This window comes from Protomyctophum parallelum, assembly GCF_964188405.1.
Source record: "Protomyctophum parallelum genome assembly, chromosome: 8".
Lineage (NCBI taxonomy): Eukaryota > Metazoa > Chordata > Actinopteri > Myctophiformes > Myctophidae > Protomyctophum > Protomyctophum parallelum.
The window spans coordinates 42,678,754-42,693,231 of NC_139703.1; the positions used below are offsets into that span (position 1 = coordinate 42,678,754).

Sequence of the window (14,478 nt, forward strand, 5' to 3'; positions counted from 1 at the left end):
TAAACAGTATCAGTGCAAAGTGTTTAATACTCATAAAATGTCTAAAGAACAACACATAAAACAAAAGAGTCATTCTGGCAGGCAGCAACACACATTTCACTGTTAATATTATTTAAGCAAATACAAATTGCATTGGCTGATGCGTAACAAATATATCAAAGCTAATAATCTACCTTTCACTATTATCTACAGTACAACCGGGGGTGTAGTGTTTACTGTACATGTGTAATGTATGTATCCATCAAAAACATTGTTTTTAAAATGATGACTTCTAGTGAAATGAGACAGGAAACCATGCTAAGCCTCCATTATGTCCCAGTGGTGGTGTAAAGAGCAACTGTAGTTTGAGTCCTTAAAGTTTACACCACTGGTTCTCAACATCAGCTCTGGGCTGGGGACCACCAGGGATTCAAATAGACCCCTACAGGTCTGTAACTGAGAGTGTACAAATGGAACCAAATGGACCCAAACTTACAGGTCCATTTGGTTCCAACTGTACACTCTTAGGGTTAAATAAACACAGCAGATTTTACAGAGTAGATTGGGGTCCCAGAGTTAATTGTGCACTCTCAGAGTTACAGACCCGTAAAGGCCTATTCATATCCTAGATTTAGGTGATAAGGTGACCACCGAAACGGTGGTTACTAGTAAAAACAGAGAGATATGTTTGGGTGAGCGGTTAAGTCACTTACCACCGCAGCGTGTTGTAGTTTTCGGTGGTCACCTTATCACCTAAAACTGGAGTATGAATAAACCTGTGTCCATTTGGACCGCTGGTGGTGGTCCCCAAACCCAATGTTGAGAGACGGTGCTTTACAAAACAAAAGGATCCCTTTTTGGCCGGTGTGTCATTCCACAACCTGGACAGACTTGAGTGCTGCAGTGGTGACGTCGTTCACAAAAATAGCCTTATTCATTCCTTGCTGTAAGACAAGGGAGAGAAGTTAATTAAAATTGCAAGTCTTGAAACAATCTCATCCTACCTGAAATACTGACAAACCTGTGAGCATGTGGGTGATTTTCCCCAATGCAGATTTAGTTTGGCTATTCTGAGTGGCCAAAGAGCATTGACCACGCCTCCAGGTCTTAAGTTAAGTAGGCCTAATAAGACACACTAATAGTGTAATACAGCCCATAGTGTTTTAGCTTTGTCATGGCGATATTGTTCCATATCACCAACCTAAGCTTTCAACCTGTCCGTCTTCACTTCTTTTCTCGCAAATACCTCAGAGAGGCGTGGACTTTTGTTTTGAAGGGGAATACATAGCAGAGATAGCTCACGAGGTGAATCCTAGCCACGAGGATAATGGAACTCGCTTACCTTTTTCAGGAAGTTATGTAATTCTTTATCTGACCAGAGGCTGTGGAGAAGTAGAGCTGCGCCTTTGCTGGCTTTAGGGAAATACCTAACAGAGAGAGAGAGAGAACACAGTCACATAATCATGATTCAAGACTTGTGTACTAGAAAATAGCCAAAATCTAAATCCTTTTAGAAGCACTGTGTATATATAATTGTACAATGTGAACACAATAAAGCATGATCCACAACAACTGAATGAAATACAAATATTACATACTGCAAAAAAGAAAAGAAAAAACACAGCATAAAATGTAATTAATTTATACTTCAATCCTCCCACCGATGTAACCTTACTTGTTCTGACTCAAGTCCTTCAGTGAGTTGATCAGGTTGTTGCTGAGCAGGCGTTTACCAAGCTCAGGCTCCTTTCTCAACAAGCAGTGAGCTGTCTGACATGCCATGGCCAGGGTGTCGTCAGACTCATTCCCTTCCTTGGTGCCGGAACTCAATATTCCTGTCAGTTCTGGAAGTGCCTTGCGGGCTTCAATGAGAGGGCAAACAAAAACCATTGGCACATTTGCGAGTAATTATTTACGGTAATAATGAATGAACAACATAATACAAGTTGTTTGACATGGTCTTGAATCTCTCGTCTCACCTATGGCAGACTGCAGGTTCTGGTTCTGGGCCAAGTTCCCCACAAGGGCCACAGTGTTCCTCTGCAGGTTAGGCTTGGGTGACTTCAAAAGGGGAGAAATGACTTGCAAGCCATTTAACTTCTGCACAATGGTGTGGCCCATTACACTGGAGACCTATATGAGAACAAAGGGTTATATTCAGCACTCAGAATGAAGGAACTGAATGCTTGCTCTGTGTGTTACGGTGGCCCTGAGGGTTACACAATGGCATTTTCGAAAAACCACTTTTCACAAAAAACTACGGCATTTTGAAGAAAACCACATTTCGCAAAACAGCATTTCGGACTCAATTTTTGAGGTTTTAGATTTCTCCATAAATCAATGCTAATGAATACCCTGTGTATAAAATATTGAACCAATGAAAAGTATTAAAAAGCTCTTTGTTCGGACAATACCTCTTAACTCAATTGGACCCTCAAACTGTCTGCTAAAGCAGAAAACTCCACCTCTCTCACCCTCAAGTAATTGACAATATATAAATTCACAATAGCAACTTTGATGAGTCAATATTGCTTTGTTTCATTTCATTTCTTGAAAAGTTTATATTTTCCATTTCCTGACAAATAAATATTTTGGAGTTAGGTGGTTTCTACTCAACAGTAGAGATTTCAAGAAACAAGTAACACAAAACACACCATTTTAGAAACGTGACATGCCACAAAACACAACATTCCCATTGCAATCAGAACTGCAGACTCACTCCCATTCTTGCGCCGTAGTCTGAAAACCTATCTCTTCAGACTCCATCTTAGCCCGTAGCACTTGCACTAGCCTCGACGACCTTACAGGCGTATGCAAAGGCTAAACTTGAGTAATTTAGATAGCATTTGATGTAGACATAACACTCTATAGTGCATGTATACTCATAGGTTCATTGTACATATATTGTACTGTTAGACGGATGTTTCTTAGCTTGCTTATGTGTGTTGTTCTTCTTTACTGTAAGTCGTTCTAGATTAAGAGCGTCTGCCAAATGCCTAAATTGTAACTCTTCACAAAATTCTAATGAATCACAGGGGTCTCTCTGCACTCCATCAGGACGTGTTCCATCGTGAACAAATGCCTCACCCGTTTTCCCTTCTGTCATCAGGCAGAAGGTTTCACAGCATCATTCACAACCAGCCTTGCAAGGTTGTGTAACAGCTTCTGCCCCCTGAGCTCCCCCAGACTTCTAAACACACAGCTGCCATCCATCAGCACATCACAGCCCACCCCTACTACACACACTACCCCACTTCATAGACTTCATGTCTACCCTGCACCAACACTTAATACCAGACCATCATCACAGCTGTGACTCCTATTTATACTATGCATAATTACCGTTGCCATGACAACTAAATTCCCCTTGTGGGATCAATGATTGACAATGAAAGAAGGACAGACAGATGGACGGACGGACAGAAATGTCCTGTACAACCCTAAAAGCACACTGAAAAATGACTGAAATGATTATAGGACTGAGGAGACGGGGTGGCAAAACTTTGAAGGGATTTAAATATCTTCTTACAAAACAGACGATACAAACTCTAGTCCGAAGTGACGCAATGCCACCGGACAGGGAAACAAATAATTAGGCTGACCTCTGAGCTGAGGGACAAGCTAGCAGCTAATTACAGAGGAGCTATAATCGCATAAAAACAAACTATACAGCAAATTCCATGGCAATAGTAGATGAACAGACAAGTTCAATGGCAATCCCACTCAGTAGATTTGGAGGTGAGCCAGTGGAAATGTTGTGCACCCGTAGTCCCGGGGCTAGTTGAAAGTTGAAGCCCAGGTACCCTGTGCTCATTCAACAATGAGGAATGAGGAACACACCTATTCAAAATGTTATACCATATTAGAATAGACCCGGAAGACGTTTCCGCTTACAATGCCTTGTGTTGCGGTGAGGTTCTGCAGAGCTCCACAGCAGGCCTCCAGGGTGTCATCTTGCTGGCTGGAGCCCATCAGGGACAGGTAACTCTGCAAGGTTTTGGAGTGGATCAGCCAGCCTGCTCCTTTAGGGTGGAGCTCTTCCACAACTGGATAGTCAAAATGACGCTACAACAAGAAAGAACAAAATAAATGACAGTCTTCGGTCGGTAGTTGTCACTCATAATATACATCACGTGTGATAGCACAGGTCATAGTTGATTTACAGTCGATACTGTGAGAACACTGTGTCAACAGCTCACAGTATCCAATGGGGTGAGCAATTGATCTGTTTATGTTTATTCAACTTTCAGCATGATCACAGGTTTTAAAAGGCCATTAAAAACACTGAATTATTTTGCCGATCACAAATATAAAACTTCAAATCTAAAATGCAATAGCCTATCTAAAAATCCAAATGGTGTAAAACTCAAATTTAAAACCCACTATCATTTAAAAGTCCGCACATATATGGGATTGGTGATTTTCTGTATCTCTCAGTTCTGCATGATGGGGTGTCCAGGTCGTCTCCATTTCTAGTTTGACGTCCAGAGATCTCTTTCCTGAGAGGAGGTAGCCAGTTCCTGAAGTTAGATTTGAACAGCTTCCTGGCGAAGTCAAGGCATAGATGGGCGCGCCTCTCTGCTAGGGTGCACAATGTGAGGGTGCGGAGAGCTCCTGTGTATCCCGAGTACCTCCGGCCGAGAATGATTCTGCAAGCCTGAACTCGTACACAGGCATTGACCAGCTTTTAAAAGCAGACGTGGCCCGGTTTGAACTTTTCCCAAGTCTGAGCTGTTTATTACTGTTTTTATCAACTCTGTCATACTGTAAGCAGCGGAGTTGCAGAGTTCCTGCGCATGCATGCAGCCAGGTTAAGTGCCCTGTGGACTATGGGCTGTGTTGTCATGGCTACGGTCCCTCGTCCCTGCAGGCTATGGAATAGCTGCTGGGTGGACTTGGCACACGACACACACAGACAACTGCCTTTCATTTAGGTCCTGTGTCTGTCCTCCACACACCGAGTTTTATGAGGGGCACTTTGGATATCATCTCCATAGCAATAGCACGCAGATTGACACATGCAATGTTCGAATCTACGTTGTGTTACAAATAGCTTACCTGAAACAGCGTCAACATTAACTTCTAACACACACACACACACACACACACACACACACACACACACTTGTCATACCTCCTGCTCTAGCACCTTGCTGCTCTGGGAGCTGAAACAGCCGATGGGGCCGGTGTCTCCCTGGCTGTGTCTCTTGCTGGCTGTCCTGGACAGTGCTGTGATCCTGTTGAACAAGTCCGGAGCTTCAGCCTCCAGCTGGAACGTCAGGTTGTGAAGGATGCAGGCACAGTTTTCCACGGACTATTCAAATATTCAGGAACAAAATCAGTGTCTTGTGTAAGTGCACATGCTGTAGTGTTTACCAAACAATGGGTCGGGACCTCCCTTTGTTCTTAAAATATCCTTTTGTATTAGTTTCCTACAATTTGTCATTTTATAATTATTTCAAACATTAAAAAACAAAACTTTTAAGAGGTAGTGAAATTTACAGATCAAAAATGTTGTAGATCTATAGTTTGAATTCCAGGTCTCGAGCTAAAAAGTTCGGCAACCACTGCTGTAGAAGGATTGCTATTTTGGATGCAAAGCCTTGAGCCAGATTAAAATCTTTTTATTGTAATTTTAATAATATAAACCCCAGAGATCATAGGGCAGACATAATGAAAAGACTATTATTGTGCAAAACATGCCCCTTCAAGACAAAAGAAAAAAGTCCCAATTTAGTAAAGCCAGTACGAGTACTCCATCTCTGCTAACCCCCACAATCAGTTATTGCAGGGAGGGTGAAGAAAGCCTCGGGTCTCCTCCGATACCCGGGCCGTCAAGCCACCATCTTCTTTCCACCCGACAGTGATAGGTCTCACTAGGGGGGATAACGCATGTGGAGGTACACGCTACCCCCCCACCTCCTCCCCCCCTGAACAGGCCATTGAGCCAGATTTTCAAAAAGAAAGAAGAAAAAAATAAAAGCAAAAAAAATAAAGCAAAAAATGTAAAAGAATGTTATACATTTTCAAAACAAGTGGTAGTGAAAATTGCAGTTCTACAAATGTGCAGATCTATGAGCTTGTAGTTCGGCCATATTCAATAGTTTCGGTCCCAGGTCTCAAGCTAAATTTGGGAACCATTGCTGTGTAAGGATTGATATTTTGTTTGCAAAGCATTGAGCCAGTATGACTCATGTGAGTACAGTGGGTAAATACATGAACTCTTTACTCACTACACAGGGAGATAAAAGAAAAGGCTGGGTTACATAATCCTCTTAGGTTTTGCTCTTCTACATTACTGGACCATGACAGTTATCCAGGACAAACATCACAACATGTCAGATCACATCTTGGAATTTAAATTTGACAATTCTGCATGTGAGGGGTGTGCGTGTGGTGCGGGTGTCATAAGATATGTACAGGTTTACCTTATCATCTGGTCTGTTTGCCTCCACGCAGTTCTGAACATAACAGACCAAAGAGTCCACTAATCCGCGACATTTTCTCATTGCCTGTCTGTTGCATTGTTTGGCGCTGCTCAGATTTCTGTACAAAAGTAAATAAGTAATCAGGTAAGTAAGTAAATAAACAAACAAACAAACAAAAATACATATTTTGTGTGAGTGTGAGTGTACTAATCATTGTGTATATTCCTGCACTATACCTGCATTGAGAGACCTTGGTACATATAATTTGATCTATTGAAGATTCTGACCTTCAAATGTACATCATTTATGTTTTGATTGTATTGCTGTATTGTTGTATTGTTCTTTCTGCTTTGGCAATGTAAACGTATGTTTTCTCACGCCAATAAAGCCCTTTGAATTGAATTGAGTGTGAGTGTGTGTGTGTTTTATGTAAACATAAAGTAGAACACTGATAAAAAAAATAAAATAGTAATAGTTAATAATTAGTCATTTTATCCCGACACATGACATATTCTTGGATTGCATTTGATTTGCTGTTACACAACACACACAGGTGGAAGTGGAACGCCATTTTAATGTCATGCACACATGCGCGCACAAACATGGGCACAAATGCAAGGTAGTTTTAGTTGAGGAATTGACTAGTTTTAGTTTTACGTTTTTTCAATGAATGCCTTGATTTATATCAGCTGAAAAAGATAGGATAATAGAATCATGTCAAGTCAACATGTAAAGTTATTATTATTATTATTATTAATAATTTATTTTTAGTACCATTAGTGCCTTAATGATTGACACCAGCCATCACGGATGGCGCGAGGACGTACTAGTTCTACACCTAAAAGTTGCCAGGAAAAAGCCAGCCAAAGTACACTGCATTGGATGGCTCATCTTGCTCATCTTGGGCACGCATGTGCATGTCCATGTCCATGCATGTGCGTGCACCTGCTTAAAACACTGTATGCGGTTCCACCCGACTACACCCCTGGGGCTGGGCATTTAACCGAAAATATATCCAAACTGCACGATACTTACATACCTCGTTGTAAAGGTGACTAATCAACAATAAAAAATAAATAAAATACAAAACTGGTATTATGGAAGGGGAGAATTGACTTTGAAGTTAAGTTTTTATCAACGAATCTGATTAACCACATACTTTTATACTTATTGTACAATGGTGGCATGCAAAAACTGCAGAAAACATGTCAGCTTGTAGTTCCGATATTGTCCTGTTTTTTATCATCATTTATTAATTGCAATATAAAGGCAAAGGTTTAAAATAATCATGATATCGATTTGAAGTCCGATCGCTTAGCCCTAACAATAAGTGAGTTGCACTTGTGAGAATGCATAATATCCAAAACCAGGAATTGTGTGATTTTTTTCACCTTACCTAAGACAACCTGAAGCATGGAAGAACACATCTGGGTCCAGACTGTAGTTTAAGGTGCGATCGGGTCCTGATGTGTAAGGCAGTATGACGCTCTCCATTAGCACAGGCAGAGCACTCTTCAGCAAGTCAGGCTTCAGGCCATCCACAGAGGACAGGTTCCACAGCAGGCCTGGCGGCAACAGACAAAACATCCGCTCGTTCAGTTCAATTTCCACGTGTTTTAACAGGGACCACATTACAATAAAGACGTAAACATTGCAACAAGCACTGTAACCAGATACAGTAGTAATAGGTAGAACCAGAAAAAGCAGAACGAACCTTGTCCGCCTGTCAGCATTTAAAACTGTGATTTATGTTAAATTGTTATATTGGTTATATTGCTTGTGGAACTCACACTGCCTCTTCTCCCATGGTGTAGCATGGGTTTTTGGATTAACTAAGCACTGGATGTTAAATGTTTAGTTGTACGTACATTTGTACATCTAAAGTCAGGAGTCTGACTCAGGACTATATATGCCTTATAAAGCATTTTTAAATTAAATATAAGCAGTGATATAGAAAATTATAATACAATCTTTAAGCACATTAAAGATTAGGTTATTAATCTGGAATAAAACGTTTATATAACTGCGTTTACTACTGCTTAGTTATTAATGTATTAATAATGATGAATTCATGATTAATTACAGTAAGACTAATGCTTAATAGTGTATAGTTATTCTGAAGTGGGGATCACGTTTAGGAATTGTCACCTGTGAATAATGCAGGTTGCATACTGTAGATGCGGTACTCATGCAGTGTGTTGCATACTGTAGATGTAGTACTCATGCAGTGTGTTGCATACTGTAGATGCGGTACTCATGCAGTGTGTTTATGCAGTCTATGTATGCACCAGCGTTAATTTCACTGACAAAGCTATGATGACTAAAACTAAGACAATATATGGACAATATTGTCAACAAATAAAAACTATGCTAAAATGTCAGGGAGGGACTAGTGGAGATCCAGTAGAACTAAAAGACATGTAATTTTATGTTTGGTTGAATGTCTGAGTCGCTTGTTGCGTGTTGCGCTTTGAAAATAGCAGATCTACAAGCTCATAGAGCTTGTAGATCAGTTATTTTCAGCATGCAAACAAAGTGTAAAATCTGGCATTACAACACCATCAAGGCCTGCCAAAATGTCAAAATCAACTGTAGATTTAGTCGACTAAAATCACATATTTAGTTGACTAAATCTAGACTAAAACTAACATTTCAGATGAATACAATTTGACTAAAACCAAACCAAAAAGACTGACTAGAAGTAGTAAATTTGCTGTCAAAATCAACACTGATGCAAAGGTGTGCCAACATAGTATACCTGTAAGCTGTTTCTGTGTCTCAGAGGAGTCTGTCTCTCTGAGCAGGGCAGCGGCCTCCTTGATCCCACCACAGCGGTGCACCTCCTCCTTGATCTGGCTATTTTGGAAGGATAGGTTGCGGAGGGCGGCCGAGGCAGTCTGATAGACCTGCGGATTGGGACTGCGCAGCAGGCCCACCAGAGGAACGACCCCGTGGAGTTTCAAAACCTGACGGTGGAGGAGACACGTGTGGAGGGTTGATAGTGATACTACTGTGTGACGTTTGTTTTTTATCATTGTGCAAATACATTTCGTGTAACTACTATGTGATAACTGTGAACATGTCAGGCAACAGGCAATCATCAGTTATTTATCAAAGCCCAGCGACAAAATTGCTATTTACACTCATGTGGTGTGGTGGGAAATATGGACATGTGACAGAATGAGATTAACCACCTCCTGTTTAGCTGCATCTTCAAGGAAGGTGTTGTGTTGAATGAAGGAGGCACCACAGTGCTGATACATCTCCTCCTTATGAGAGAGATACTCCACAGCATCCCTCATTGTCATATCAGCAATGCCACCGTTGCTAGAGCTACAGTTAAAAATGAAAATGAAACTGTGCCATTAACAAACATACTGTAGCATATTATCAATATAGCAAGGAACATATTGTCGCTGTCAGGCAAACGCTTTGCATGTCAAAACCCTTTACCTTTCAAGATATTAAAAAAGCAACCTGTGCTCCAATGGATCCAATGTTGAAATGATTTAGACACAAGCTCTTGTAAATACTTATAACACACGTAGACGTAGATACTTTCAACCCCGCATCCCTATTTTGGGCATGTCATAAAGCTAATATAACGTATACTCCTAATATACTGTGATATGCGTTGACTACACACATGTCTATTATGTTAATAGCTCTTTCACCATACCATTCCCAGTCAGTTCAAGTGCTGAGGGTCAAGCAGATTTATGTAGTATACCTAAGTCTACTGGTCTCTTTTCCTTGTGCATTACTGCCTGCTACTCAGACATTCTCTAATCTTTAATTTCTTCTTAAAAAGTGAAAATAGCTTATACAAACTCGCTGGTAGTTTTTGCACAACACTGCCAAATGGCAAAGTAAAGCGAATTAATTTATGAAAAAACAAAAAGATTAAATATAGAAGGTTTCTGCCCGACAGCGACATTATACTCCTGACACTTATATAACATGAAATTAACAGCATTTTAATTTGAACATATATAGGTCCACTCACCCAGAATCTACCTTGCTTTTAGATGCACCATCAACAATGGAGTGTTTGGATGGTGGTCTGTACAGGTGGGTTTGGCTTACTACGAACTGGCTGTTCTTGTTGTTGGTGTAACTTGTGCCATTCATAACGCGTGGTGGCTGAGGCAGGGGTGGGCCATTCACCACAAACTGACTGCTGGCTCTCTGTGTCAGCAATGTGTTGGACTTGTTGGACTGGAGTCTGCGGGAAGGCACAGCGCTATTCCGCTTGACAAAGCCACATATATCGGGCTCACTGCGGCTGGTATTGGCTCTGCCGTGTGCCACAGGGATAACAGGGATGGAACCCTGCTCATAATGGTAGCTGTTCCTTTGGACAGTTGCTCCCTTTGAAGCACTGGTGATCCGACGATTGACAGTCTTCTCCTGGCTGAGCTGTAGATCCAAGGAATAAATATTATGTTCATTATGAAAAGGTTTTATTTATTTATGAAAAAGGCTTTTGTCAACCGTTGCAAAGATGTGACTGATATGGAGTTGGTAGTGGGGCATTTTAATCCCTAATCTATATACTTCACCGGTGTCCTCCATGGCTCTATTCTAGGCCCCCTCTGGTTCTCTCTCTACACTAATTACCTTCACAGATAACAATGCATCACATTGCAACGTGTTGTGAGCTTGTAGATCTGCTATTTGTGCAGAATGTTTAGCCCAAGAATAGAGATTCTATAGGGTTAAATGGTGTATTAATTATGTTATGAGAGAGCTTTAAATGGGCAGTCCTGCAGTCTCAACAGGACAGGTCAATAAGAATGGGCTTTTTTTCTTCTTACCAGTATTCAACAACCAATTACACAAATATGCCAGAGATAAATTTGCCAGCATAGGCAAAGTATCTGTGGCCAGCAACCTTTAATTTACATAATGGTGGCATGTAAAGTATAATGTGAGAATTTAATTTAAAAAAATTGAGGTCAAGCATGACTTACAATTCCTATATCTTATAATATTTATAAATATTATTAAATGTCCCAGTTTGTTTAAGATTAAACAGATCAATTTGATAAACCATATCATTTTATGTGGATCACAATGAGATCAATCGATTGATTGTTTTCTGTGGTTCAAGACAATTTCATCTGAATAAAATGTCGGCTATACTGTAGGAAATGTGTAAAATGCTTGCTTGTTACTACAGTATTCAAAGAATCTTCTACCTCACCAGAGATGAACAAGATTGTTGATAAAAGACATACCACAACATGGTATGAGAGACAAAGATCTGTGTTTGAGTAACAAAGAGCAAGTCACTCATCTCACGTCCTGGAACATGAGAGAACACACAACTGTCGTCACATGAATCGTATTGCGTTCTCCAAATGTATGCTAGTTCAGCCATACACACACACACACACACACACACACACACACATCTTTTTTCCAAGTTGTATACTTATACAGTAGTAGCCTAGACAGTAATACAATGATAATTGGTATGTAGGGTGTGTGGGTCAGCATATATACAAACAGGTTCCACCATACCATTTTAGATAGTCCATTTCCAATGTATCTACTTCCATTGAGTGAGGGGGGGAGCGACTTGAAAGAGTCTGTGAACACGTTGTCATACAGAGGGCCTGAATAGAAATACAGAAAGAATAAAGAAATGTAACAAAAAACTCAAATCAAAGTTTATAGACTTTGGTTAGGCCTACTTAAAATTCAGATGAATTAGCCGATAATTAGTTGTGAAATGCTATCTAGCATTATAGCCTATAGGCCTACTACAAGACAATTTAGAAACAAAAAAGAAAATACCTATAAATAATTACAAAAGAAACACAAGCGGTTTTGTGCTCAACAACAAAAGATGAGATTCAAAACAGACATGCCAACTAGATCAGAATTTACAGATCTATAAGATGACTTTTAATTGAAGATAGGGGCATGCAGGTATAATAAGGTTTATATTCTTCCTGCTCCTTTTCAAGTTGGAATATGTAAAAGAAAAAACGGTAGCCTAATCGTGTAAAATCGTAAATGTAGTAAATAAATTAACCTACTGAACTCAAAATTTTAAAAATCTATAGAAACAGTAGTAGCTAGGCTATGCCATATAGGCCTATTACGTAGGTATAGGCTAAGTCTCGGCTGAATAGCTATTTTACAGGTAGGCTATGCACAAATGTGTGTTGGTTAAATTAGCAAGACGAGTAATATTTATAAGTTAATAATTTGATTGATTGTAGAAGTATATGAAGTATTTATTAACAGTTTGCAGAATTACAGTAGGCCTACATTTCAAGCACAACTCAATACAAAGAATGTTGAGTGGACGACCCAATAAAGCACTACACTTGTCTATAACTACTTGTGTTTTATTGTATTACATTTTTATAATACAATGAAGCAATTTGAGCTGCATTTATGTATGAAAGGTGCTATACAAATAAAGTTTATTATTAAAATTACAAGAGGTCCAGCTTGTTCAATTCATAATAACATTTAGAGACGTACAATTATACACTTAACACTTCAATATAGCCAAAAATCATAATAAAGGAGGTAAAAAGGGGAAATAAATGACATCGTTTTCTTACTTATTGGAGATGCAGGAGTGGTGGGTCCAGATCCGCTTCTGCTGGCCTGCCTCTGCCTGCACTTGGATCGCGAGACAGTTTGCACTTGTTCCAAAACGCGCTGTTGACCAGATCGATACTGATTTACGGAGGGCAGCGCGAGAGACGTGTTATCAACATTATCAAAGGAAATAGCCGATTTCAGTGGATCGAGCGTCAACATTTTTACAGATCTGCGTATAGTCCAGTCCAGTCTGTCAAGTCTGCGATGCGGTACAGTAGCAGGCTACAGGTGTCCTGACTCCTTGTTAAAGCGAGCATTGCCCTGCCCTGAGCCGGTCGAGCCCTGCCCATTGAACAATCAGACCTCGCCCACAAGAAAACACAATAGCCTCGCGGGACTGATGTGATGTTTGAATTGGGTGTGTCTCAGCAAAAGGCTAGACTCCCTCGTCCCTCCCTGCCTGTATTAATCACACACGCATCAGTGTCTGACTCAGTCTACAATTTAAACATGCCTTGACAGGCATAGCGAATGATGGACATGGAAGTGCAGCAAGTGAAAGTCCCTTTCATGCTGGCTTAGAACAGGATAATGATTTCATTCAATAGGATTATGATAGTTTATTACCACCACAACTATTATTGTAGTCATTATTAGACTGTAAACGGTCCAAATAACTGCACAGCAAGGTTTGAAATTGATTTGCAACTGTTATAGTAAAAACAATACTTGCCACAGAGAAGGGCAACAGAATATAATATAATTAGAAGTTATTTCAATAGTGACTTGGTTGGGATCGATCGATGTGTAGTTTAGGCCTGCCTAAAGTGCCTATACCACGCTAGTAGGCCTACGCTACAGCGGTGGCTCAGGGGTATAGTGGCTGGATAGTGGTGGATGGTAACCGTAATGTTGCCAGTTCGAACCCGGGCTCCCCCAGAGTTAGTGTAGAAGTGTCCTTGAGCAAGACACTGAACCCCTAATTGCTCCTGATGTGCTGGTTGGTGCCTTGCATGGTTTCCACTGCCATCGGTGTATGAATGCGTGTGTGAATGTAATGCACAATCTATGTAAAGGGCCTTGGATAAAGGTGCTATATAAATGCACCATAAATTACTACCAGAATGCTGACATGCAACTGAAAGTTTTGGAAACAAACATAGTTAAACTTTTTCTATAGGTAGGCCTATAATCAATTAGACTCCAGTTTACTTCTTCTAAATTTGTAACAAACGGTTACTTGGGAGTCGTGGGAAATGAACAAATCTTTGGCACAGATACGAGACTGCCAACTGGCATGACTGATTTTCTTTGTTCAGCTGGCTGTGGCACTTTCACCTCACCTCACCACACCACACCCATCTGCCAGATAGTGGTTTAACCATAGCGGTTCAATAAAGTCAGAAAAGTCAGAAAGCATCACACCTTCCATGACTTTGTCTGACTCCGTGCATTCGTTTCTCACCTAATCCCTTGTGATGACTAGGGCCTACAGTGCATCTGC

The 14,478-nt window shown here is 40.5% G+C and overlaps 1 protein-coding gene across 1 annotated transcript; it reads right to left on the minus strand.

The window, feature by feature from the left end:
* Positions 1-93: 93 nt before the first annotated feature.
* pkp1b (plakophilin 1b) lies at positions 94-13,298 on the minus strand. The gene is made up of 13 exons (XM_083771975.1): positions 12,992-13,298; positions 11,934-12,028; positions 10,414-10,826; positions 9,602-9,740; positions 9,166-9,373; positions 7,804-7,972; positions 6,408-6,525; positions 5,114-5,293; positions 3,874-4,044; positions 1,959-2,112; positions 1,655-1,841; positions 1,322-1,406; positions 94-923 (listed from the first exon to the last, which is right to left on the minus strand). The coding sequence occupies exons 1-13, from the start codon at positions 13,191-13,193 to the stop codon at positions 849-851; spliced, it is 2,196 nt and encodes a 731-aa protein (XP_083628101.1). The 5' UTR covers positions 13,194-13,298; the 3' UTR covers positions 94-848.
* Positions 13,299-14,478: the final 1,180 nt, after the last annotated feature.